This window comes from Trichoderma gamsii (genome assembly GCF_001481775.2).
Source record: "Trichoderma gamsii strain T6085 chromosome Unknown Scaffold_66.2, whole genome shotgun sequence".
NCBI lineage: Eukaryota > Fungi > Ascomycota > Sordariomycetes > Hypocreales > Hypocreaceae > Trichoderma > Trichoderma gamsii.
In genome coordinates this window covers 1-24,659 of record NW_020171403.1, presented here as the reverse complement: position 1 = coordinate 24,659, position 24,659 = coordinate 1, and the positions used below count along the sequence as shown (strand labels likewise).

The window sequence follows — 24,659 nt, the reverse complement described above, 5'->3', positions numbered from 1 at the left end:
GAGGTACCGTAGTCTGCGAGCCATGCCCACTGTGGGAGCGTACATGTTTGTATTGATGGCTGAAGCAAGCCGCCCAATTAACCGCTAGCGCCAGCCCCTGGTCCTGGGCTCTACTGATCGTACGAAGCACCCCGAAGCACCACGGAGAACTTGCTGCTCCTGCTACTGACACGCTGCGTCCCGTCGTGATCAATGCTCCGGGCCTTGCAGGGGCAGAGGCCAACTAGGATTCAACTGCTCTGGCGCCGAGTCTCTTTGTGGAGGACGTGGTGTGGATGGGGGGAGCCTTGCTCATCGTGGTGATCATGCCGTCAACCATTCAGGCGTGTCGCTGCTAGCAGTAGCGGTGCCTGTAGTGCTCCTGTGCTAGCAGCTGTAGCAAGTAGGTAGGGTCGCTATGTCATATCGTAGCTACCTACCATTGATCCATTCGTCTTCAAGTTCCATTCTTCTTTCCTCTTCTTCACCCGCATTCTACCCATTTCTCCTCCTCTTCTGGCTCAGATCGAAAGTCGTTCATCTATTCCGCTGCTATAAGTAACCTGCTTGATTGATGATTTGAAGTCCTCCAACTCGTAGCTGTGTGATTGATGCTGCACCCCCAATTCTCGTTCAAGCCACCATTCTTATCCCTCTTAGCCGTGCATGCACCGCGCCGTTTGAGCGACCCCGAACCGACCAACCAACCGACTTACACCATTTCGTCTTCTCCGCCATTTCACTGCGCTGTTGCTGGGACCAAAAAGCCATCAATCAAGAGCCGCTACGACAACAATAACACATCACAAGGCCGCACCGCTCTTCTCTCGAGCTAAGAATACCTACCATACCTGCCCATTCATCGTTTTGGTCAAGCTTCTGGAGACGGTCGGACCTCTCTCGAGCTGTTGGCCGCCCCACGACTCGCGCCTCGTCCGGGTTCATTCATAAATACTTTGGCTTGGAACCCCCCGGGCAAAAGGTGTGACATGCTCTGACCCTCTCCCGAGGCTTTACGCAACGTCTCCCGAGTCTCAGCATTGCCCTCATCCGAGCATAAGTTCCAACCGTCTCGGCAGAATCTTGTTTGAGCTGTATCTCCGGGCTCTATCCCCTTCTCCTATTTTCACTTTGCTTTACTTCGCTCTACTTCGACATCTGCTTGTTTCGACTCGCTCTTCCATCGGGAAACGTCTAGCTCGTTTTACAAGCGTTCACCATCGCCGACTTTGCGCCGCGCGACGGTTTCGTCACATACCAGGTACAGCCGGTGGACTTGGGCGCATCTACGGCACTCCCACACTTACACGGTAGCCACGACAGTACCGCCCAGGTCACTTGTACCCATTCACAGCCCAAAGGTTCACGGCGCTCTGTTTACCGTGCAAGCAGACGAGCTCAGCCATAGCGAGACTTGCTCGACCCCCAGCCGAACTATACCGGCAAGGTAGTGCCCAGCCATCATTTGGCTTGACCGGGGCTGCTTGGGGATTATTTCGATAACATTTTCTCATTTTCTCATTTTCTCATATTTGAGTTTTGAGGCTGAGGCTTTCGTGACGCATTTTATTTACTTATCTATCTGCGTGCTTGCTGTTTATTGTTGCTGCGATCCATCCCCGCTCCCATCGTGCCCTTGACTCGTCATCGCTCCCAACAGGCAGCAAGTGTGACTCTGCGAGAGAGAGTGAGCGCCAGAGCGAGTGAGCAGCACGAGCGTACCTGATACTGTGTACCGTACCGAGTACCCCATTCAACAAAACACCAGTCCAGACCACATCAGAATCCCGCCTGCAAACCTGGCAGCAATGCAGAGCGCGCTCAGGTGGTTCCAGGGCCCCGACAAGGCCCTCGGGCCAGGCTCCACGGCCGCAGCGCCAGCACTCGCCGCCCAGACCAGCTCCAGCAGCACCGGCTCCAGCGCGGGCTCCAGCACTGGCTCCAGCACCACCAGCGCTAGGCCCAATGCCCTCGCCCGGCCAGCCCACTCCCGCGCCACTGCAAACGCCAGCGACAGTGCCGGCCCAGCGCTGCCTGCCTGTGCCGCCTCGCCCGCCCTCGCCGGGTCGCCAGCTTCGCTCAACTCGTCGTCGCTGACACAATCGCCTTCGCCCCAGCCGGCAACGCCTCCCGACCTCTTGCACGACGCATCATCCGCCTCACCACCAGCCGCGGCCTCAGCACTTGCTTCCGTCTCTGCTTCTACTTCCACCGCTGCCTCTGCCGCATCATCATCCACCGCGTCGCCGTCCAGACACGGCTCCAGCTTCTGCAGCACCCCCGCATTGCGCGCTGACCCAGACGTCGCAGCGCCCTCGCCGTCGTCGTCCGCATATTCCTGGACGTCCGCCCTTCGCACGACCGAGCAGGCCACGGCCCCCGAGAAGCTCTTCGCCTACCCGCGCCCCGACACCTCCATCGACGTCGACATCGACATCGACATCGACCTCAGCGACTGCGACGACGCCGCCGACATGACTACTGGCCCGGGCCTTGACGCTGCCATGGGCCGACCGCGGCAGGACTCGTTTGTCAGCGCCGGCCCCAAGCCCATCTCCATGAACATCCAGAACCGCGACAATGTCAACCGGAATCGTCGCGAGAGCCTCGCCGGCAGCCTGATGGGCGGCGTCAGCTGGGGCGGCATGTCCTTTGGCAGTTTCGTCAGAGACGAGTAAGTGCCGTGATCATTTCTGTCGTCAACTTTTTAATCCTTATCTGCCTCTATCGTGTGTGGGCGCTATAATTATTTTTTGCCCCATCTGCACCGTCATCAAGCATCACATACGCTGTGGCTGCTGCTTCCATCACCTTGCCTTGATCACCATGAGATTCCCTCTTGCACATGTCAATTCGCAGTCTGGACGAGAGACATTTTGGCCTCTTTACGCCCCGCGCGCAACCCGTCTTTTTTTCCTCACTCCACCCCTCGTGTTCGCTCTTGATTTCCCCCCCGCCATGGTATGCGCATCATGGGTATCATATACTGCATATCCACCGATTGCATGGCAATTCTTCCATCTATTAGCATTTCTTCTGTTGATCTTTCTTCGATTATAATTGCTAACAAAATGGCTTCTGCAGTATCATGATGCAAGGAACTTCTCCGTTCACCGGCGGCGCCCACGCGTCTCCCTCATTTCATTCTTCGTCTTACCTACCTAAGCTCGAGGCTAGCTTCATGCGAGACTTCACATGTTGCGGCAAGATTTTGCCTAATCTGCACGATTTGCTGCAGCACTACGAGGAGGCCCACACGCAAGCCAGTCCCTCTGCTGCGAGGAACAGTGCTTTCAACCAATACGGCCAGCTAGGCATTCAAGGTTCACCGAAGATGCCCAACTCTAGGGCAACTCCAGGGCCTGGCCAAGGTCCGCAGCAACTGGGACAGCAGCGCTCAATCGGCGGCCCTGGACTCCAGCTGGGCGGGCCTCAGCGAATTGGCACCTCTATGCTTCAGATGTCCACTTCCATGAGCAACAACCTGAGTGACGAAATGGATGCCGTTGCGGATATGGAGATGGATGATGCCATTGGCGAAATGGACATGGACGACAGCAACAAGATGCATCAGACCCGCCAGCTGTTTGGTCAACAACAGCGACCACAGCTCAACATGAACACCTCTGGTATTACTCAAGGTCTCCGAACGTCACAGCCGCCCACCCCTGCAGCCGCCAGCTTTGGATTCCAGAACAACCCCACTGTATCTTCTGTCAATACCCCTACCCTCACGACCCAGCAGCAGATGCCGCAGCAACAGCAGCAGCAACAGCAGGCCCAACAGGCCGGGATGGGTGACATGGACGACGACCTCCCTGGTATGCCAATGGGCGGCGACGCTACTGATCTTGGCGATATGACGTTTGGCAACGGCAACAACAACGCTAACAGCGACTCTAATTTCTGCATCAACGATCCCGGCAAGCATTTGTTTAGCCCCAACGGCGCATTCCCACAGGGTAACCGATCCATACAAGCACAGCTCGCTCAGCTCGGCTTGACTAGCGGCCAGTTTGCGGACCCCGAGGCCAACAAGGCATTACTTGCTCGATTGCAGAGCATGATGATGCCGGAGGAACACAAGCCTTTCAAGTGCCCTGTTATCGGCTGCGAGAAGGCGTACAAGAACCAGAACGGATTGAAGTAGGCTATACCCCTATGCATAAGACTTGATTGGCCAAAAGATGCTAACCACCGTATCTAACCAGGTATCACAAGGCTCATGGCCATCAAACTCAGCAGCTGCACGAGAATGGTGACGGAACCTTCTCCATCGTCAACCCGGAGACAAGTGCGCCCTACCCGGGTACAATGGGCATGGAAAAGGAGAAGCCGTTCAACTGCGAGACGTGCGGCAAGCGATACAAGAATCTCAACGGGCTGAAATACGTAAGTCCAACCAAAGAATGATTAGGCTGCTGAGCTTTATCCGAGACTGACCGACCCTCTTTTAGCATAAATCCCACTCTCTTCCTTGCAACCCCGAATTTAAGCTTCAAGCACTAGCCGCTGGTCTGAACCTGCCAGGCATTGGAGAAGACGTGATGCTGCAGTGAGCCGCTTGCACATGACGCGTCGGCCGTATTCCTCTGAACGGCATGGATCTGTTGGCGTCACGAGGGGGAACACTCAAACTCCCCCGCTATAGTACGATTCCGACTCGTCGAGCCTGCGTTGATCTCCTGTGGGGCTGCCCTCCAGCTGCGATCGACTCGCCTTGCGCCGTACGCTTGATCTCTTTGCTCAGATACATGTACATTCACTCTTCTTTTTGCCTTGCACATTTTCCAGCACATGGCGACGGCGTTATTCCTGGGCTGGTTCCCTGAGACGAAATAAAAATCGAGGTTGCTGGTTTCTTAGACGGCCGCCTCTCCCCCTTATCTGGGGTTCCCACATCGATGGCGCTCACGCTCGTTGATCCCCCACCATATGCGCATCAGCGAAGCAGATCATTCCTGTCATCGGATGGCCACTAATACGATGTACTACTAGCGGTCGTACATGATGCGACGGCCAAATTACCAGAACCGGAAGGACCTGATCCCGTCTTCCAAGTTGCATTGAGCCTCCTTCTCACCTCAATTTGTCCATGATCTGTGTTTCTTTTTCTGTTGACCCAATCGCGATGCATTTTCTATAGACAGACTGCCGGTTAGCACCGCGAACGCGCATCTTTAACTTGCTGGCAATATCAAAAAGATCGCCAAAGAGGATGATGATGAGATGTCCCAATCTTGAGACGGCGAAGCAAAAATGGATTACAAAAAATACGAAAGAGCGCTTATGAATTTGTACGATGGGGAGATTTTCCTAGCCTTTTATGCGATGTCTCTTTGGGGGAGAATCAGTGCTGCATTGGACGGGAAAAAAACTGGTCTTCTGTCACGTTGTTTTACTTGGGCGGTTTTGGTTTTTCAGGCTCTTCTCAAATCTTTTGTTTTTTTCTTTTCGTTACTACCCTCTGATGTTCTTAAACGGTTTGGATTGGCTTGAAACTTCATTTTTTGCTTTGACTTACATGCGCTGCTCTCACCTCTTACTTGACCCTCTGATAATAGAGAGGAGTATGACATGAGAGTGCGCGGTATCTCCTTTTTCTCTCTCTTCTAGTTGTTTTTTTTTTTGGGGGGGAAAGGGGCTTCTTTCTGTTTGGCTTGAAAAAAAAACTTTCTCTGGGTGGTGGAACAAAACAAAAAAGGGAATGGTGATACATAAAAAGTTGCGCGTATTTTTCTTTGATGCTTAAAACAGGAACTGGTTTTTTTTATAGAGAGCAATTCAAAAGGGCAAAAAGGGAACTTGTTTTGTCCCTATTACTTGAATCTTGCGTGGGCAGTGGAATGGAAAGCAAAGTGTCTTTAATAGTGAAAGTAAGAATTAATATGGATCGACTGTTGAGCTCTTCATAGAAGTTTGCCTTTGTCACCCCAATGTATTTCTCGTGTACTGTCCAGTGCGTGCTCCGTATCTATCAAAACGGATCGTACTTGTAATCCCGCCTAATAAGGCTGAAGAGAACAAGACCCTGTCAGAGTCAGACAAGGGAGCATATCGTTACCGCTTTCAGGTGGACGAGCAAAGGTTCCTTCTTGCTATCGTGTACGTGCGAGCGACGCGTGTCTTTTCTTTCACATGCATGTTAAGTCTCGAGTTTATTAGCCGGCGTATAGCGAGAGCCGAAAGATTAGTCGGAGGATTAATTGTCCCATGGATACTTGTATTTAATGTCAAAGCGGGGAGGGCGCGTGTAGGAAGACGATTACGCGGGAGACAAGTAGGTTAACGCAGCAGGTTATACATCATGGTCTAAGCATACACTGACTAGAACAAACTATCTCACAAGCATACAATTTCATGAAAAGAAAGCAGAATAGGCAAGCAACCAACTCCCTGAAATGCTCATCGGACAAGTAAAAGAACAGAAGGAAAGAACTGCTCCGCCATTTCCCCCAAAAGCCAGAAATGGAATAAGTCAAGGTGCTCTCATATCGTCGTCGTACGCATTTCTTCAAACGAGCAACCCGAAGCAAAAGCCAGAAAACAACCTCCTCGGGAAGATCGCAGCATCATCTCTCCCTTCTTCAAGAGAAACTCATCGGTGATCTCTGGTTAGATACTCGGGTAGTAAAAAAAAAAGAAAAGGGTCAATAGGCGCGGGTTGCGACAGTGGAAAGTGTCACATCATATCAAGGCAATCCTTTCTACGATATGTCCACGTCCTCATCATCGTCATCGACCTCAGACTCGACGATCTGCATCTGAGTGCTGCTGCTGATACTTTCCTTTCGAGTGCCATGCCCCGTGCCATCGCTATACCGGCCCGATACGCTCCCCCACTCGAGGTCGTCGCCCGCAACGACTCGGCCCTCCATGTCGATCTCCTGAGAGAGCTCGACCAGGGCGCTGCGGGGAAGGCGGAGGAAGCCTGGAGTGCGAACGATGCGGCCCCAGTGTGTCATGCAGAACGTTGCCGCTCTTTTGCGCAGCCATTCTTCGCTCGCCAGTCCTGAGCAGTACCAGATGACGCAGGCATGTTCGACATCGAGCTCCTTGGCTAGGCGATTTACGCACAACAGGCGAAGGTGTGGGATGTTGTAGATATTGGACATGACTAAGAGCCCAGCAACATCAGAGAGGTCTGTAGTGGCGTCGCTGTCCGTCTCCACCGTGCCGTGGATGTTATCAGTGTAAAGATACAGGAGGAATGCCTTGACCACGGAATATGGCTCGGGGATATGCATCTTTTTCGTGTGAAATTCCGCCATCTGAGCGTTATACAGGCGCGCAAAGTGCGGCCACCGCGCTTGTAAAATGAGCTTATGAACGTGAATCGGCGTAGAAGTCGGTGTGTCTGCAGAAAGCCAGCCCTGATCCTTGGCTGGATCATCGGCTCGAATGAGCCCAGAGCTTAAAGTGTCGTCGCTGTCGGCTTCATCGGCCAGCGCAGTGATGACAAAGTCTGTACCACTTCCAGACTCAGGAGGCTGGTTGAACAGCTTAGCAAGATCCGCACCAAGTCCCTTGGAAGGCTGATCAGACAGTCTAGTGGTAAAGGATGGCCTAGACTGAGCTAAACTTTCTGGTGCCAGGTTATTTCCAAGAAAGCCGTATCGCCGAAGATCAACTTCCATGATATCACTACAAGGGGTTACGTCAGTAAAGACAAGAGAAAGTAAGGGTCAGCTACCAGTTTGTATCTCACCTGAGGTACTCTTCATAACCGTTGGGCCCCAAATCAGTTGAAGCAGGATCGACTGGACAGCCCAGGAGCCACGCTTTGGTGCCATCTTCGTTCATGGTACAGTAGTGCCATCTGTATCCGGTTTTGAAGATTTCACGGCCGTCAGCAAGCTTCTGCCACCGCAACGTATTGAGGTCTAATGCTGATAGAGAGCATTCTCTGTGGGTAATGGTCGCAGCAGGGGTTACAAAGTCGAGCAACGTTCCGGAAGAGTAGGCGTGGAAATGAATGCCTGATCCTTGAGATGGAACAGTCGGCCCCGACACAAACTTTAGAGCAGATATAGACCCTGGTGCCATTGGCGCATAAGATTTTACTTGAAAAGAGGGAGGATTCACTTGAGCGGTCCGGGAATTCGCAGCATATCCAGAAGTGCCAACAACAGGATTTGATGCCATAGTGTAAGGCAGCTTGGGAGAACTACTAGTTCTGTGGGCAGCGGAGTGGCGGTCGAAGACGCCAAAATGGGGTCGTGAGTCGAATTCTGGGCTTCCCTTCAGATCAAGCCACCACAAGTCGCTAATCTTGTCCATGTCTTCACTGAGGCCACCAAAGACCCAAACACGGTCACCCCAGATATACGCCGAGTGGTCAAAGCGGCCGACGAAACGCCATGCCTTTGACCATGTAAACGTCTTGAGGTCGAGGTAGCAAATGTCGTCCAACACATAGTTGTTTTGGCCTGTAATGCCGCCGATGATGAACAGCTTATCCTCGTGCAGCACCGCGGCGTGTCTTGCTCTGCCTTTTGGTATCGGGCCGGACACCAGGGGTTGTGTCCAATGGGCTGTTTTCAAGTCGAAGACGATAAGGTCGGATAGGTAGGTTCGATGCTCGTTCTCGCCGCCAAAGACTAGGAGTTTGTCGCTTTTGTACAACGTCGCCGTGTGGCCTGTAGACATATTGATTAGTGCTTGTCGCGATAGAGACCAAGAGACAGTTTCTCGAATAGAATCATACCCATGCGCACCCCAGGAATATCGCCATAGTTGTCTACCAAATTCCACTGATGGGTTGTCAGATCTAGTCGCAGGACGTGATTGTACACCTCGTCCGTGTATTGGTCAAAGCCGCCGAAGGCATAGATCTGATTGTTCCCGCAGTATGTCACAGACGCATTGACGAGACACGCAGGTCTCTGGCCAAGCGTGCGGGTGACTTTGGGACGGTAGCCATCGACCAGAGGGCGACCCTTGGCGGGAGAGTTTGGCATAATGTATGTATTGTTGGAGGCCGAGGCAGGCGACTGAATGGCGCTCATGGCGTCTGCTGAAGTCTGGCCGACGAGACTGGTCTGCGGCGTCCCACCGGCATGGGTCGCCAGGGCTTGGCCGAAAATGCTGACAGAAGAAGTCGATGGACCAGGGGTAGAGGGTTGCGCCATGCTGAAATTCGGTCACGATGAGCAAAAGACCATCTCAGGCGCGCTGGAATCGGTCGTTAAGAGGCGGCGACAAGCCCAGAAGTGGCTGAATGAAGAACGCAAACGAGTGATGCGATAACGGTCCGTCTCGGCCCTTGACGACTTGTAACGGGTCCCTCGTAGTGGATTCGACGATGTTTGTAGGTTAAGCGTTGGACGGCGCATGCGAGGTGAGGGTCGCAGATTTGCGGAGCATCGAAACAAAGTCTCGTTTGTTCAAATCCCACACCGACTGGGTACGTCCCTTTTGATTTTTTTCTTTGCCGCGCACGCCTTTCCAAGTGCGGCTAGCCGCGCGGCCGTTACCTTCTGTGGCCGGACCACCCGCTTTTTGAGTTCGTCGTTGCCTAGTCAACTCGCTCAGTGGGGTCATAGTAAACAAAAAAGAAATGCATTGGGCGTCACCGTTTAGATTCTTTCCCTCACAACCATCCGCAAACTTATACATCCTAACGAACCATCGAACTATATCGCTCCATAAGACAAGAATCGCTACCGAAGCACCTATTTCTAAAGAAAAATCGCTACTCGAACCAATATTTTGTGTTGCTGGGAGAGATCTTCCTTGACCAAGTCACACGTGCTCTCTTGCTACCACTTCAATACACATAGAATACGCATCAGATATAGACGTTTATCATGGCTACCGCAGCGGGATCGAGTCCTGCCAAAACCCACAAGGGTATTTTTTCGAAGCGTACTGGCACCGAAAGAATTCCCCTCACCCCCTCACCTCGAAACTCTCTCAACTTCAACTCTTCTCCGTTCACTCCTGAGAATGCCAAGGCTTCCAAACCTACCTATAGCGGGAACTTGATGGCTCACTATGGGCGAGCATCATCTACTACTAACTCTCAGCGAGAACTTCAACGAGGCTCTCTGCGAGATTCCCAGCAAGAGCCTCAACGAGAATCTCATCGAGACTCTTCCAAGTCCAAAGCTCTGGCACTCGGAGTGTCTGACTACGCACTTACTGGTACCAACCGTTCCACGAGTCCTCCTGCTCCAAAGAAGAAGACATCGCTTCGACAGAAGCCTAGCAAGACGACAGTGAACTACGCCGGCGACCGTTTCATCCCCAACCGTACAGCCAGCTCCGCAATCGCCAATGCGGGATCGAGCAAAGCTAATGGCCCTGAGAGAAAGAAGAGATCCAAGCCCAGCAGCTCGGAGAGGCCGTCAGCTTCTGATTCCGGTGAGGATGATGGAGAAGCTGCTTCTGCTCTGGAGGGCCTGAGCATCCTCGACGATGATGATGAGGATGAGGGCTATGTCCGCCCCTCCCCAAATACTGTGGCCTATCAAGATTCTCTTGCCGATGCCTGTGGTGTGAGCCTCAAGACTCGTATCCTGGAGTATAAGCCCGCTGCGCCGGAATCATCCAAGCCCATCGACCTCCGCCAGCAGTACAATAGACCTCTCAAACAGGCCACTTCTAGCTCTGCGCAGGCTCGTCGACGCATTGCTACCGCGCCTGAGCGTGTTTTGGATGCACCTGGTCTGATTGACGATTACTACCTCAATTTGTTGGATTGGAGCTCTGGTAACCAAGTTGCTATCGGTCTGGAGCGCAGCGTTTATGTCTGGTCGGCAGATGAGGGTAGTGTCAGCTGCCTGATGGAGACGACGCCCGACACGTACATTAGCAGCGTCAAGTGGTCCGAGGATGGTGCCTATGTCGGCGTTGGTCTCGGCACAGGCGAGGTCCAGATCTGGGATGTAGCTGAGAGCCAAAAGATTCGAAGCATGTTTGGACATGATACCCGTGTTGGCGTCATGGGCTGGAACAAGCACCTGCTTTCTACTGGCGCCAGAAGCGGACTCGTTTTCAACCACGACGTTCGAGTTGCTGAACACAAAATTGCTGAGCTGGTCTCACATACCTCTGAGGTGTGCGGCCTCGAATGGCGGTCTGATGGCGCTCAACTTGCTACCGGCGGCAACGACAACTTGGTCTCCATCTGGGACGCTCGCTCACTGTCTGTGCCCAAGTTCACCAAGGCCAACCACAAGGCGGCAGTCAAGGCGCTCGCATGGTGCCCTTGGAACTCCAACCTACTTGCCACCGGCGGCGGTTCATATGACCGACACATTCACTTCTGGAACTCCACCACGGGAGCGCGCGTCAACAGCATCGATACCGGCTCCCAAGTTACCTCTCTCCGCTGGAGCCCTCATTACCGCGAGATCGTAAGCTCAAGTGGCTTCCCCGACAACTCTTTAAGTGTCTGGAGCTATCCCACCCTGGTCCGCAATGTCGAGATCCCTGCCCACGAGAGCCGTGTCCTCCACAGCTGCCTCAGCCCCGACGGCCAGATGCTGGCCACTGCTGCTGCTGATGAGAGCTTGAAGTTTTGGAAGATCTTTGAGAAGAAGGCCGGATCGAGTGCCAGTGCTGGAGGCGCAGGAGCATCTGGAAAGGCCGGGATGGCCAAGCAGATGACAATTCGCTAAACAACGGTCTCCAAGAGGCTGTTGCCAACCAATCTCAAGGTCAACATATATGTCTTTTGAACGACGTCTCTTTTTCTCTACCGGCGGAGTATCTGCTTTCGAAATGGCATTGGGGAATTGCCATCTGCTATTCTCTCTGCACGTGGTACGAAAGTGCTTCTCCACGAATGAATAGATAGGATGGATGGGTCGGATCTGAACACGAGCTACGATGAAATGTCTAAGACAAAGAGTCACAAAACAACAGAAAAAAGGTTACAAAAAAAAAAATTGTTGCAATTACTTGCTACGTTATGTTTTATACGGCTATTGATTTCAACGAGTGGTCTGGCGTTTTGGGAGGATAGAGGAATACCCTGAGTTGGTGTCCTTCAGCCACCGCATTTGCGGAAGGGATTTGGAAAAAGTCTTGTAGGTTTCTTGTAGCTTAGATAATGTTGAATGAATATTTGGTTTGTTTGAGTACATTACAGGTTTTGAAGAAATTGTGCCGTAGAGAAAGCACTATATCTCATATGCCCATACTGTGATAGCAGATGAAGTCACTGTGCGAATGCACGCCTTGGAGAGGAGCTGGCCAAGTTTGAATTCCAATCAAGGTTATTGGCGCTGAGTCAATTAAAAAGACCACATGCAGCGATTTTCAGTGGTGCCTCCAAGTAAAGTTCAGCGCTGTCGCCTGCTAGTTGCAGGCAGCAAAGTTGCTGAGCAGCTAGCCATGACTAAGCAGCAGAGCCCTCTAGAAGTGCAAATCTACCCATTGCCGCCAACTCTAACCATTGCATACCTCTGCAGTTGGACGGATCCGACACCACTACGCTCTACGCTGCACGCCTGAGCGCGCATTCAAGAATTGCTACCAAAGGCCTCTATCTGTGCACACAGCGGCATCCATTCTCTTCTTTTTACTCTGCTAGAGTGGCGGCTACAGCAACGCTGTCGAGTACCGATACAAGTGCTTGGCCACCACCAGAGCGGCTACCCACCGACTTGTGTACGCCTACAAACGGCCGCCTAGCGATAGGCTGCGCGCTCCCTCGACCAGGAAACGAAGAAAAGGTCCACGATATCTGAGAGTGCTAGAATAAGGCAGTCGCTGTTTTTTTCCTTCCTGTTTCGACTGTGATTTGGTTACGGAACGGCATTTGCACCTAGTGTGAGAGCCTTCTGAAACAGAGATTCTCTCGTCGAGTCTCGAGTGCAAAACCAGCATCAGTCGGGTGACATCGGTGTAAACCGAGCAGCGCTGCCAAGATGTCGAACCAGGCCGTGGGAAGCGTCTACCAGACGATCATTGAGGAGGTGATCAACAGTTCGCGAGTCGATTTCGAGGAAAGCGGTGTTGAAGAGGCCGTGCTGGAGGAGCTGCGATTGGTAAGTACTGCGGTCATTTGTGTCCCGACTTTTGCACGTCCCTCTCTCTCCCTCGTTTCCATCAAACCGTCCACTGCGCATCATCACAGTCCCGTCTCTGGTCTCGTGACCGCATCTTCCCTCTGCAGATTCTCCGCGAGAAGCAGAGACAGCGCTCAGTTTGTTTTCTGCACGCAAGAGCATCATGCTTCGCGCGACCCTCGCGGCTCCCTGAGAGGGGACGCAGGAATCTGGGGTGGAGAGGAGTGGCGGGTTGGGTTCGGGGAATCGGGGGGCGACACAGCACTATTTGGAGCCCTTTTTAAGTCCAGAGAGGGCTCCCCTGGCCCCCTCCAACCTCACTTGCCACCCGCCAAATCCGGTGACCCTCCAAACAGGCAGGAATTGGGTGCTGCCGCCTGATTGGACCGCCAAAGGCCCCTTCCCGCGCCTCAATTTCACGTGTGGTTCGAGTCACAGCAGCTTAGCATAGCACCATACAGCACATTTGGTGGACGGCTGCTGGCAACACAGCGATTTATACAGATTGCCCACATCTCCCCTTTCTCCCCTTCAAGTACCAGCTTCCACAACTCTCTATGCCTCGTCTCTATGGCCTCGCTGATACTAACTGTCTCTCACTAGGGATGGCAACAGAAGCTCTCCCAGCTCGACGTGGCCCGGTTTCCCTGGGATCCCAAGCCTGAACCTGCCCCACCAACCGCATCTGGTCCACCTCCCAATACAGCCACGCCTGTGCATACACAAGCTCAGTTTGCTACGCCATTGTCACTGCCGGCGGCAAGCCCTCCCAGTGGATTGCTGCAGAATGGCGTCAAACCAGAGCCGTATGTGAAGACAGAGCCCGGCATCAAGCAGGAGCCCGGCACACAGCAGCCCAATGTTCCCTATCCCAGCTACAATGGCATGGAAAAGAACAGCGTTGCTGCCAACAGGGCTGCCCAGCAACTCCAGGCTCAGTACGGACAGCGAGCGCAGGACTCCATAAATGCCATACAACAGGGCCGCATGGGACAGCCTCAGCAGCCAGGACAGCCGTCAGGACCCGTATTGCCGCAACAGCCGCAACAGCAGCCATCGGATCACCATCAGTCATTGGGCAATGCTCAGGTAGATGGTGCGGGCGATGATGCCATGATTGAAGATTCTTCGGATGAAGAGGAAGAGAGCTTTGAAGGCGTCCTCTTACGGCATGGGGTCAACGGTAAGCCCGAGGAGCTTGGAAGAGTCGAAATCGACCGCATCCTCCACGATCAGATGGCTGCCAAGGCGAAAAGCATGGAAGGAGGCGGTTTGATGCTATCTCTTAAGGAAGCTACAAAAGATCAACCCAAGTCCAAGAAGATGAGAAATAAAGGAAAGGGCCCTGCTGGCGTTGCTGCATATGATGGCGGCGATGATGAGGACGTCGAAGTCGATGAAGACGCCATCAACTCTGACCTTGATGATCCTGATGAGGACCGAGATGATGATGAGGTTGATGATGAAGGTCTGGGTCATATCATGCTCTGCATGTACGACAAGGTCCAGCGCGTCAAGAACAAGTGGTACGTATGAAAAACAACACAGCGGAGCTACACCTGAGTGTTGAAGGCCTCCTCCCTTTTCTAGTCTTTTATTAATATGCTGACCCTTCGAGTAGGAAGTGCACTCTTAAAGATGGCGTCTTGACGGTCAACGGTAAGGAGTACGTATTTAACAAAGCAACGGGCGAGTACGAGTGGTAGTGAAACCCACGGAGACGATTCGCTTTATGGTTGCTTTTGCGATCATATACATGCTGCTCGGGAAGAACCCCATTTGGCTCAGTGCCATCTGTTTTCACTGGTCTTTTGTTGGCCGAACTTATACCTCCACTTTGCCTACTTTAATCTGGCTTTTGCTCGCGTTCTTTTACTTTATATATCTATTACGAAATTGAAATGCAAACATATGAAATACCAAAAAGAGAAACGAACAAAACACACACAAAAAAAAAGATGATTCGCCGAGCAGTTGCTGGTACTAGAGGAAGTTATTTTGACAGGGCCAGCATAGTTTGCTCTCTTTTTGCCTCTTGGGATGAGGTGGCCTTTCTTCTTTAACTCTTTTCAACGGACGCTGGACTTTGCTCTAATAATGAATGGCCATGTATTTACATTTTAAGCCAGAGATAAATTGATTATACCATTAGCAATATGAACAGATGCACCACCCATAGCAACTGGAGCTGGGCGGAATAGCTCTAGGGGCGCAAGTGTAGCGACTTATTCAATAGCGGCCGCATACTGTGAATGACAATTTTCTTGCCCAATTTATTCAGAGACACTCCTCGTGTTGCTAGCAGCAGCACTACTACCTATTAGTAGTAATACCCAGTACCTTAGTATATATTAGCAGTAAGCCAAGCCAAGCGCAGCAGAGCCGATTGAGCTTCCGCTTCGGCGTTAATGCCCGTATGCGCAAGCCGCTCCGTCTTGATGTCCTGCCAGATTGAGGTAGTTATTTTTTTTCTTTAGTTTTTTTATTTTTTTTTATTTTTTTTTTTGCTCACACCCCGAGGGAACCATAGACTGGCCTCCTGGGTCTCTCCTACGGTCACAGGTATGCTAAGCACAGAGACGAGAGAATTACTGGGCCGCGGTAAAGCCAATTGAGGCATTTACCAAGACAGGGGCAAGTCGCCGGAAAGCATTTAGCCCACGCATATGACCGCATCTAGAGAGAGCAAGGGCTGGGAGTAAACGATCGCTTGTCGCGGGTCCGCTTCCGCGCGTTTGTATGGCGCCGTGGGCCATGAATCCTTCGCCGTTCGCCGACGCCCAGTTCTTGTCGTACTTGTAGGCTGTAGGTGACGAGAGCGACGACAAAAACAGGAGAGGGGCTCCCCGCTTCTGGGTACGAAGCGGCGGCGTTCGGTCAAAACTGGGAAAGCTGAACATCCGGGGCACAGCAGAGAGCCTGTTTTGATTAGAATAAAATGAAGAGCACACCATTTCTACTGTGATGGATGGGGAGGATGGGGAGGATGAGGGGTTGCGAAACCATCTCGAACAGCTCGCTTATCCCAGATTTTCAGGGATCTCACCCCAGATACACCGAGCAGCAAGGTGTTGCTGCATAAAGGAGCATTCGCGGAGGGATATCACAGGAGATGCCGCTGAAGCTGGCGGCAATCCTGCTGCTACACTGCATGAGTGAGCACGAGGGTGAGCAGGCAGGCAAAGCATAAGGGCGGGGGATCCGGCTTACGAGCCTCCCTGATACACGAGAAGGTATCAGTATCCTGACCACCATTTTACCGCAATTTCGCACCCCTACTGGCTCGACCCGACAGTCTGGTTCACCGAGACGCGCTAATGGTTAGTGGGACGCCGTGCAGATGTCTAGACCGACAGGGGAGCATAGCCGGGGGCGTCGGCAGTTTTGATTCGAGGAAGAGGAAGGGGACTTGTCAGACGGAGCTGTATGGCTTCACCTCTCCCTTCCAAGCCTGCAAGGTTGAGACTGGGCGTGTGACATGGGTGACTGGCTCTGAATCGTCGAGGCAAATGTGATCTGCGCTTCCCCTAACCTATAAGCGTCAAAAAGGCCGGATTTAACAAGCGAGGGTGTAGTTGACCAAAGAAGTCCAATTGCCAACAACAAATGGACTTGTCAAGAAGTGTACGAAGACGAAAAAACATGACGCCCGAGAGGTGGACTTGTTAGCTAATAAAGAAGTAACAAAAGTCCAGCTGTCAATAATGGATTTGGTCATAAATGACCGAATGTAGAAAAATCCAATTGCCAACGCTTGGATGAAGACGCAAGCCCCTATGATTTAGCATCAACAAGTGGACATGTGAACGAATGGAATGCGACGATGTCGGTCCTACGCTTCTGATATCCGAATTAGTTCAGGCTGTTAAGCCTCTGCGAATCTTCCACGGAGAAGAACGGGAAAGCCCTGAGTCATCGATGCTCCTATACAACATTCAGTCTTTCTAACCCATCTGCTATTCCTATCTTATCCTTACCTAGGAATCGGATAGGTTTAACTGCTCGTAGATAAGTAGATACCCTATGGCGCTTATCCACGTTATTATCTGTGAACATATAGGTTGTAGCCACTGATGTAGGAGCTGATAGAGGTCAAGAGAAGCATTTCTATGCTACCAGTCGACTGCTTCTTAGACGCACTCTGGCAGCAATGCGGACTGTGGAGTAGCAATGGCAGGAGAGATGACGTGAATTTCGCAGAGACCTGTGTATTCTGACCGGTTCGCGAGCTTGAAGAGCTAGCATGACAAGAGGAGGAGATCGTATCCCTGCCAAGTTGTCGTACGTACCCATGCCTAATATGTTTGCCGTCGCAGTGGACGTCACCTTGATCTCGCTGCGCCCGGCAGTCAAATTGGCGACCGATAACCTGGTTGCCGGTTAGCTACATGACTGTTTAGCATCAGCCAACTACGGGTGGCCGAACCAGAAGTTGATACACTTTGCAACCAGCTGTTTGCAGCAGCATTCGCTATCTCAAGAATAGAAAGCCCTCGGCATCTAGGTATTTTGCCTTCAACTATAACACTGAGTCGCGCATAGTACCGACATGTGCAAGCATGGATAACAGCGATCCTTGATTCTGCATGATCTAGTGTGATGGGTGAAACCGCTGTCGGCAGGGTTCAAGGATGCTTAATTGGCACCACTTTCCGCTGGAGCTACTCGTACCTATGCTCGCCCTTCTGTAGGCGAAGTCGGAATCACCGTATTGTAAATAAACTAATCCGTACAAAGTATCGAAGGGGTTTAAGAGAGAAAAAGAAAAGAAAAAATAATAATAACCCCCCTCAGCCGGCTGGCAGGGCCAAGCATATGCTGGTTTGCACTTGTGTAAACGTTAGCATAGCATTGACAATATGCTGCAGCATTCCACAGAGACAGCAAAAGAGGGAAAATATGTGACGTGTAATGTACAGAGGCAATAGCAAGGCACTAAGACAAATAAACCAAGACCAGAGGAGTGCCTTTGGGCTCAGCGAATCGCTCGTCGAGATGGTGTGTTGTTGGTTGCTCAACATTATGCGTCTGGCTAAAGGATGCTAGCTTTGTCCTCCACAGCTTGTTAGTGTCTGCTGTGGCTCCTCTGCGGACGATGCGACGCTGCGACCTACCAAAGATTCAAGCCGAGAAGGACTCGCAAGTGGCTCCCTCTTAGAGCGATCTTCCTAAAATGGCCGTTTAACCACGCGTTAATACTGCCATAAAAGAACAAGTCCAGGAATTATCATCACATGGAGCCAGGGGGGAAATCGTGGGACTAGCCGGCTGCTGGGTAGCCATGATACATGGAGTTGAGAGCCAGGTGAACGCCTCGGAGCCTCTGCCATGATCTCGTAAGTGCAGTAGTATCATTGCTGGAGCTAGCGTCAGCCAGTGCTATGTAAGATGCTGCCCAGATCTTGAAAGAAATGCCTACTTGTACGCAAGGTAGCCTCCCATAAGTTCTGGCTGGGGCTCTGCTCGCCGGCTGGTAGGCATCAGTACTGGACGCCGTTACATCGTATCCAGCAGTTCCACCGGCACCGCCTACACGACGGCCTGGAGGTGGAAGGGAGCAAACGTCACATGTACAATGGGCACGGCTAGCGTGGCGTTGTTGGTCCCCAGCTGTCGAGACAATGCTGGAATACTGTGCCTGGTATACGTATACTTGGTAAAAGCTCGAACTACAATAGTGCTGTCGTAGGTACTATTGCGAAGCCGTCGCTCGGAGTGTGGAGCCCAGTCCGGGGTGTGCAGCTACACGCCACGGGCGTCGCTCTCGAAGACGGTAGATTGTAAAACGCGAGAGCGCTGGAAGCACCGCAACGACAATAACCGAAGTGCAAAGCCTTGGACTGTGCCATATCACAGACCTGCTGGGGTGATGGTTTGAGCTCGGTGAACGGAGAGAGAGCTGAAAAGGAAGGATGTAAAAGCATGAGGCCCATGGGAAATTTTGAGAGAGGTTTAGCGCTAGCATAAACATGTACCGAAGGATCACACGTGTTTGGGTTCCTGAGGCACCATGCAGTTGCTCGGGAATTCATGTACTAATAGCCCTTGTTACAGCTGGAGATAAGAAAGGACATCACCGGTGCATTCGACAATGGTATCGGTAGCCACCTGGTAATGCTTTGGGAGGTAGCTATTTGAAGACTGAATGTATAGAGGCTCAAGGCTTATCAAAGCTCGTCAAAGAGTATGTCAACCCAGAGAGTGAACGTCATGCTTTCTTCGACAGGTGGCTCTAGAATGTACATATAGTAATAATACTGCATTATTACAGGCAGATACCTTAGCTAGTCCAGTAGGCGTTATACTCCAACAGTGGATAGGTAGGCATTGGGATCTGGGGCTAGATAGTCTTTGGGTGAGCGCAGAATCGAAGAACGCTGTGCCAGCGGGGGGTGAAAAATGTGCTGATCAGGTTCGAGCTGAGCCATTGCTTCTTAATACCACAGGGAGTGCAGGATGGCACGTGTAACAGGCACTATTTCAGAGGAGTACATATAGCCTAGAAACAGCAGCACTATTATGATAGTCAAAGATATAAAGATATATGTATAGAGTCTAGCATCGTATACTAGCCTCGCAATACAAGCAGTAGAGCTCTGCAGTAATGAATGTTGCGACTGCCTACCGCCCACATCTTGGGTCATTCGCAGACTTGAAGATGCTTGCAACGCCAGCAGACATCTTGCGGTGTGAATACTTCTCATGCTACTAGGTGCTGCGTGTACTAGCAGCAGAGTCCTGGCAGTCAAGTCCCGGCAGACTCGCCTGTATAACCCTTTCCAGCAAGCCAGATGCTGGCACCGAACGGACATGTCCGAGTACTTCTCACACCGTACTCTGATAATGCTACTCTATCTGCTGTGGGTATGGGCCTGGTACATGCAGTTTCTGCGATGCGGAAGGTCGCAACAGTGGATAAATCTACCTAGATCAAGGCTACTGTCTGATGCCTGCATTGCCTTGTACAGACACCGCACTATAGACGTCACCACTCTGCGATTCATACCTGCTCGCGATGATACCGTTAATAAGGTAATTGATGGGCTGTTGCGTCGCCAGACGCATTTGATGTTGAGTCAAGATCTGTGCTTGGCTGCTGGGACCTGTTAGCCCTTGTCGAACCGGCTGTATTCAATCTTGCTGTTTTCCCTCTTCTACTTCATTCGTTCTTTTCTTTTCCGTTGTTCTCGGAGGCCACGCAGAATACTCGGACGCTGATTAACCCGATACCCATGAATGCTTTCCCCCCTGCTCAAAGTGGCTCGGCGCAATCAATCGCAGACAGCCACGACTCTTGCTCTAGCACTCTCAGACAATTTCCAGACGCTGTTGGTTGAGACTTTTCCATTCTGCTTTGCCCGTCTTTGGTGGGGCCACGGGCGGGTCGCGCCGGGACAGCGCAAAGAGCATCTGATGGACCCCGTCTGGCACCAGAATATACGGTGTACTTGTACCGGTACGCGCTGGCTCTGGCACACTGACATCAGTCCGTGGATCCATGCAGCGCCGCCTGCCAGTGCGGCGAGCTGCATTGGAAGTGCATGCGCCCATGGACATCCATGTCGTTGGATGAAGCGGGCAGCAAGACAGCAGTACACGATCCGCAACTTCTTTCGCAGAGTATTCATACTGTTCCACACAGGCCGGCAAGTGTTGCTACCTCAGACTGCCTCTCCAGCCCTCCTCGCCGTTGAGCGCAAATTGCTGCGTCAATGCGGGCTTCAGACGCATTCGTCGACTTACAGCGCCCATGCAAGCTGAACAAGAACGAGTTTGGCTGCGCTAGCAGCCCTTGCAACACGCCACAAGCAGGAGGATCAGTTTAGAGCCGCATCTGAACGTGCTGGAGCCACCAAGTCTGCAGAAAACCCAGCCCTGGCTAGTGCGGCCTCTCTCCTTGCAACACTCAACTGCTTTTCGCTGTCCTTGTCATTAAACCCAGAAAACGCCATGATATGCCGTGTACATATCGCTCTGGTGTGGAGGAAGGAGATCCTTAGACGTGACCTCCACAAAGCCTGCCATCTCTCGGGCAGCAATACGACCAGCAATGATGCTTTGTCAACCCCGGCAATATTGATGAGAGAGCTACATATGTGTGGTCATTTTCCTGCGGAATCCGTGTTGTTGGCTCTCGACAGGAAATGTCTTTCCATGCAGCGTCAAGATTCTGCATTGACAGGAGGTGGACCCCAAGACAGAGGCAAAATGGTTGCTCACAATGGCCGACAACTTACAGCTTGGATCCTTGCACTATCTGCTTGTGGTAAAATCTGCAGCACCGGCGACAATTTGCCAAGCGGCAAAGCTGAGGTGCTGTTCCTTGCTCTGGTATATCGCAAACCTCCTCAGTCAGCCGACCAACACTGAAACGAGGAATGAGGCCGAGACTGAGAAGAAGGTGAGGAGTAGGTACTTCCACAGGCATGCATCGAAGCAAAAGATCAACCAACTGTCTGGCCCAGCTGCCCAGCTATGCTCGTATGCACCAATGCTGGAGCGTAACAAGCGGCTGGACTAAGAAACCAAGCGTGGGGAAAGGGCGTGGGGCACGACAAAGTTTGGGCTCCCGGCGTCGCGGAATGATGGCTGAGGCCCGGCAAAAGCAAGAAATTAAGAAGAGACAAAAATGTAACCGAATTACCAGCAAGGAGTGGTGAAGCCAAATTACAACTGACTAGGACCTGCAGGAATATGCGTGATAACGGAGCTCGTGCTGCGGGACGCCACCAATCGAATCAGAATTGTTGAAAAAGGCAATCGATCCAGTGTGGTGGCCAGTGGGAGACAGGGATGGGAGCAGTCAAGTAGCACTGTATGCTACCTCACAGTCTGTGTAAACTGCCACTCTTCATGTAGTTCGCTCTTTGAGGGCGAGCGTGTGAATGAGTGTGTGTGTGCGTGTGTGTGTGTGTCTTGTCCCAATACTACTATTTGCTGCAGTTCCAAGGGTCTATGCAAGAGCGTCCAACAACGCAGCCGGGATGTCCAGCCGGGGCTTTGCGTGTTGGTCATCATCGTCCATCGAGTACAGGATACTTGATGCTGTACGACGTTTCGTCCGTGCTCTGGACAGCACCGCTGGGCCGCTGTACGATGCCTGGGTACCTGGTACCTGGTTCTGGTGGCCGGCCAGTACTACTAGTAGTAGTATTACTCGCAACTTGAGCCACTCCATGCATGCTGCTAGCAGTGCCTGCGATTGGACGAAGCCGCCATGGCGATGCTGGGCATTGCTGGCCTTGCAGCAGCATTGACACCTGGCAGACGGGTTCCAGCAGCGGTGCTGGGTGGCCTCACGCTTCACAGCGCGATTGACGCTCGTCATGCTGCCGGCATGCGATGACTGAATCCGCTGGAATGGAAATTTCCCCGGCTGCTGCGGAACATCACCGCCGACTGTACGGAGCAGATGCTGGTGCTGACTGGCGGCCCGAGCGAGATGAGATGGCCTTGCGGCAGTGGCCAGTTGGGCGGTCCAGGGCCTGCCGCACCGCACGGGACGTTTTAGTGCCCCCCGGCGTGGTGCTGGGACAGGTACGGGGACAGGTACAGGTACTTGCGCCGCTGTAATGGCCGCCAGAACACCACCAGCAGCCTCCAGAGGGGGGGTGGCCTCGCTGTCTGGGTCCATGCGCGCCACACGCCACCCACTAGGCCGGCCGGGTGGTAGGACTTGCAGAGCATGAGCTCTTTCCCTGGGTCGGCTGGCAACAACATGACTTCCTGAGGCCCATGTCCTGGCCTCGACCTTTTGTCCAGCTCAACCTCGCCGCCTGCATCCTTCATGCCTGCTAGGCTGGAGCCAGAGCCAGAGCCAGAGCCAGACGCGGAGACAGAGCCAGCAGCCGAGACAGCGAGAAGCAGCAGCAGCAGCAGCAACAGCAGCAACAGCCGCAGAACCCATTGCTCTCGGTGAGAGACGCCAGCCAAGACCAGGGAAGAAGGAAGAAATCGATCCGGCCCTGACTGGCGCCTAGCGTCCGTCGCAAACCACCAAAGAACCAGCCCACCGCGTCTTCGTCTAGCCTCCCCTCCACTTGTTGTGGCTTCGGGGCTCTTTTGCTTTAGCGCCAAAGCGAGTCCAGCAAATCATCGTGTGCCTGTCGAGGCAGAGAGCCTCCCTACCGAGCGATCAATACCGGTCATCATTCGCACTCTGCGGGTTGCTGGTCCCAGCTTTTCAGGATACAGTCTGCCATTCGGAGGATTTTTTCCCTCTTCGCTGGGCTTCTGCCGCTCGCTCTCTGCTCTGCGCTTCTCTTCCTTCTTGCGCCCAGAGACTTGGGCCAGCGCAGCCGTTCCTTTCGTTCGCACTTTGCTGTGCTTATTCTAAACCAATTTCCTTACTCGCATTGGCGATCACGTCCAGGGGGGCCACTTGATTCAGGCCAAAAGAGAGGGAGAAGAGGCAAAAGCAAGACTCTGAGGTCTCACTCAGCCCTTGCTTTTTCTTCTCTTTCCTTTTCTCTTCTTTCCTTTCTTTCTTTTTTCCTCTTCCTTGCTAGTAGGGGAGACTGGCCATTCATCCCGGGCTTCACACCAATCCGCCAGACCCTCCAAAAGAGCCCTAGGACCTCGCGACGCTTGCCATCAGCCAACGACTCACCAACAAACATCTGTCGATTCTCCATTCGGCATCCGTCGAATCGGCCTGACCCTCTGATCTCCAGCCTCTGGCCCACTCCGGACCCGGATTTCGCGCCAGCCTTAAAAGCCCAGCCGTCCACTTCCCCCTTCCTCTCTGCCGCACGCCGATTCCCAGCACTCTGGAACTTCACCTCCAACTTTCGCACTACTTTGGATATACTCTTATTTCCATCTGCCGGTTCTAGTCACTCGCTAAAAGCCCCTCAATTGAGCCGCCTACGCCTTCAAACATAAAACATTACATCCGCTACTTGGCTCGCACTCCCGCTTCTCCCTTGTGAGCCGCTGCTTCCTATTCTTCACGGACTGGTGGCAAGGATAGCCGAGGCGACTGGAGCCGAGATTTCCAGACCTCTTTACAAGGATCCTCAGCAGACTCAGGTTTACGGCTGCTTGAGATTATAAACGCAAAAGGTTGAATCGTCGCTTATCCTAACGCTCGGTATCTGAGCGGCGCACCCTTGTACAACGTACGCAACGTACGATTCTATCTGTGCCACCTCCTTGGGTTTCAACCCGCGAAATATCTCCGTGTAAGTCACCATCTATCTTGGTTGTACGTCTGTTACCCAACGCCATCCCTTCCGTCAATTCGATTATATGCCCTTCTCCACACATCTATTTCTCCTGTCTTACTATGATTGTGTGTAATGAAAGGCGCCGTGCATGATTTTGTGTACATGCGGCTACGGCTTAGTACCGTGTTTTCTTGGTAGCCTATCATTCACATCAACCTGCTTCGTCCCTATTCTTACCCTTTTGCCTCTTCTGGGATAGCCATGTATATCTCTTGTCTCACTATATTTCCTTGATTAAGCCCCGTTAGTTCCTCCTGATCTTGCTTTTTTCTCCATCCCTTCTCCTCTTTGTTGTTTTGTTGCTACCAACTCCCATCTGCGACTTTATTTATGTTTAATGGGTGCTCCAATACCAAGCTTTGAGCTTAATATCTTATCGGGGAAAGCCCCCGGATTTCAGTAAGAGTGAGAGGCACCATTCCTGAAATCCGGG

At 52.4% G+C, this 24,659-nt stretch overlaps 5 protein-coding genes across 5 annotated transcripts; 3 read left to right on the top strand and 2 right to left on the bottom strand.

The window, feature by feature from the left end:
• Positions 1 to 1,787: 1,787 nt before the first annotated feature.
• On the top strand, positions 1,788 to 4,538 carry TGAM01_v210573 (hypothetical protein; the record flags this gene model as incomplete). Its single annotated transcript, XM_018809800.1, has 4 exons — positions 1,788 to 2,653; positions 3,064 to 4,125; positions 4,191 to 4,371; positions 4,437 to 4,538. The coding sequence occupies 4 exons, from the start codon at positions 1,788 to 1,790 to the stop codon at positions 4,536 to 4,538; spliced, it is 2,211 nt and encodes a 736-aa protein (XP_018657006.1).
• Positions 4,539 to 6,686: 2,148 nt separating this feature from the next.
• On the bottom strand, positions 6,687 to 9,110 carry TGAM01_v210572 (hypothetical protein; the record flags this gene model as incomplete). The annotated part of the gene is made up of 3 exons (XM_018809801.1): positions 6,687 to 7,623; positions 7,688 to 8,618; positions 8,687 to 9,110. The coding sequence occupies 3 exons, from the start codon at positions 9,108 to 9,110 to the stop codon at positions 6,687 to 6,689; spliced, it is 2,292 nt and encodes a 763-aa protein (XP_018657007.1).
• A 678-nt stretch (positions 9,111 to 9,788) lies between these two features.
• TGAM01_v210571 (WD repeat domain-containing protein) lies at positions 9,789 to 11,603 on the top strand (the record flags this gene model as incomplete). Its single annotated transcript, XM_018809802.1, has 1 exon — positions 9,789 to 11,603. One exon carries the CDS (start codon positions 9,789 to 9,791, stop codon positions 11,601 to 11,603), a length of 1,815 nt encoding a protein of 604 aa, XP_018657008.1.
• A 1,254-nt stretch (positions 11,604 to 12,857) lies between these two features.
• Positions 12,858 to 14,704, top strand: TGAM01_v210570 (transcription factor IIA; the record flags this gene model as incomplete). Its single annotated transcript, XM_024550830.1, has 3 exons — positions 12,858 to 12,977; positions 13,602 to 14,524; positions 14,620 to 14,704. 3 exons carry the CDS (start codon positions 12,858 to 12,860, stop codon positions 14,702 to 14,704), a joined length of 1,128 nt encoding a protein of 375 aa, XP_024404424.1.
• A 3,229-nt stretch (positions 14,705 to 17,933) lies between these two features.
• Positions 17,934 to 18,353, bottom strand: TGAM01_v210569 (hypothetical protein; the record flags this gene model as incomplete). Its single annotated transcript, XM_024550829.1, has 3 exons — positions 17,934 to 18,051; positions 18,113 to 18,192; positions 18,249 to 18,353. The coding sequence occupies 3 exons, from the start codon at positions 18,351 to 18,353 to the stop codon at positions 17,934 to 17,936; spliced, it is 303 nt and encodes a 100-aa protein (XP_024404423.1).
• Between the last annotated feature and the right edge of the window lie 6,306 nt (positions 18,354 to 24,659).